Raw genomic sequence first — 1,431 nt, forward strand, 5'->3', positions numbered from 1 at the left:
ACCTCAAAGTCTATCTATCTTATTATACCCAATTATGCATGTTTTTCACAGGAGTTCTCATGACACATTGTTTATTGCCATAGGGATAAAGCGTCCTAGTTATATTTAGTATTTTGGCAAAGGATTGGAGCAGTCACCAGAGCCTCAGGTCCCATGTCTCTGTTGCGTTTACGTGACGTGGCAGAAAATCTCCCACAAGCGGGTAAATCACATATTTGTGTCACTACACAGGGTTTAATCCTCATTGATGAAACAGAACAAGTGTCGGGTATTGGTGTGTCACAAGACTTTTGAAACACAATTCAAATCTGTTGGCATACAGTGTATTTTTGCTACACCGCTTGGGGCGTTGCTGGATCTCTATACAGAGAAGACTGCTTTGAAGTATGTACAACAAATAGCTTTCTTCCAGAACAGAAATGTGTGTTCTTGGTGTGTGGAACAGGTCCGGACAAAAACAAAAAAGAGTGCTTTTGAGGTGCTTCAAACTTGAAACTGACCTGGTAGACTCAGATTTGTAGATATCAATGATATTCTCCACTAGCAGGTTCCTCTGAAGGCCATATACTCCGTGCCGGTCCAATAACACCTCATGCCGACAAGATGGGCAGCGGAAACGTCCCCCTGTAGACAAAGTGCCCCGGTTTTGCCAAAGAGGGTTGGAGGCCTGAACCAATGAAGGATAAATGTTGAATAAACATTAGTTAATCAACATGATTTAATGTATAGCATTTCACAGAAAAAAAAATCTCCTAGGACTGTTTCATCCACCTGCATTTTTATGTAATAAAGAAAGTAGGACTTAAGAAAAGAGCAGACCTGCTGTAAAAGGCAATACTTGTAGCCAATTAATAGGTGAATGTATGGATACCTTTGCCCAGCAAAATGTAATTTGTCTGTCAGTTATCTTTGGGTAACTGTTAAAAGTAAACAATGAGAATTATTATGGATGGATAGCAGCACTCAATCATGTTAAAGTCTGGCCCAAAGGCTCCCACTCCACTCAGAGAGAATACTAATGGCTCCACTGAAAGCTGAACCTCTTTCTGAGGATGAGATGACTAGACTAATACCTCAGAGGAGCAAGGTAAAAAAGATTTGGCACAAAGAAGAAAGGCTAAATGGATCATTTATCTCTATTAAACAGTTGCTGTGGGCCTCTGAGGTCTTGTTTCATTCTCACAATTCAAAATTCAACTCATTAAAGGTCTTTTAAAGTAAATTAGGTTGAAGAATACTGTATAGCTTCTAAAAATAGCTTCAGTAAGTTAAGTGCAAAAAAAAGCCCAAATTTACAACAGCTCACACCAACTATTATCAACCTCTGTTCCATTGTAGCGTCATACGACATTAGTTCCAGTTAGGTCCTTGGATTTGATTGGCTGTGTGGCGTTTCATGCCACCGGACACATTTGACTGTTTGTATCACTC

At 39.8% G+C, this 1,431-nt stretch overlaps 1 protein-coding gene across 1 annotated transcript in view; it reads right to left on the reverse strand.

The window, feature by feature from the left end:
- Positions 1–500: 500 nt before the first annotated feature.
- LOC107579818 (tripartite motif-containing protein 54-like) overlaps positions 501–1,431 on the reverse strand; it is a gene marked incomplete at its 3' end in the record, with an annotated part of 2,050 nt that continues 1,119 nt past the window's right edge. Inside the window, exon 2 of the mRNA XM_016265611.1 lies at positions 501–667. Within this exon, the coding sequence (XP_016121097.1) occupies positions 501–667 (167 nt within the window). The remainder of the gene's footprint in view (positions 668–1,431) is intronic.

Source organism: Sinocyclocheilus grahami, unplaced genomic scaffold (genome assembly GCF_001515645.1).
Source record: "Sinocyclocheilus grahami isolate Dianchi unplaced genomic scaffold, SAMN03320097.WGS_v1.1 scaffold20455.1, whole genome shotgun sequence".
NCBI lineage: Eukaryota > Metazoa > Chordata > Actinopteri > Cypriniformes > Cyprinidae > Sinocyclocheilus > Sinocyclocheilus grahami.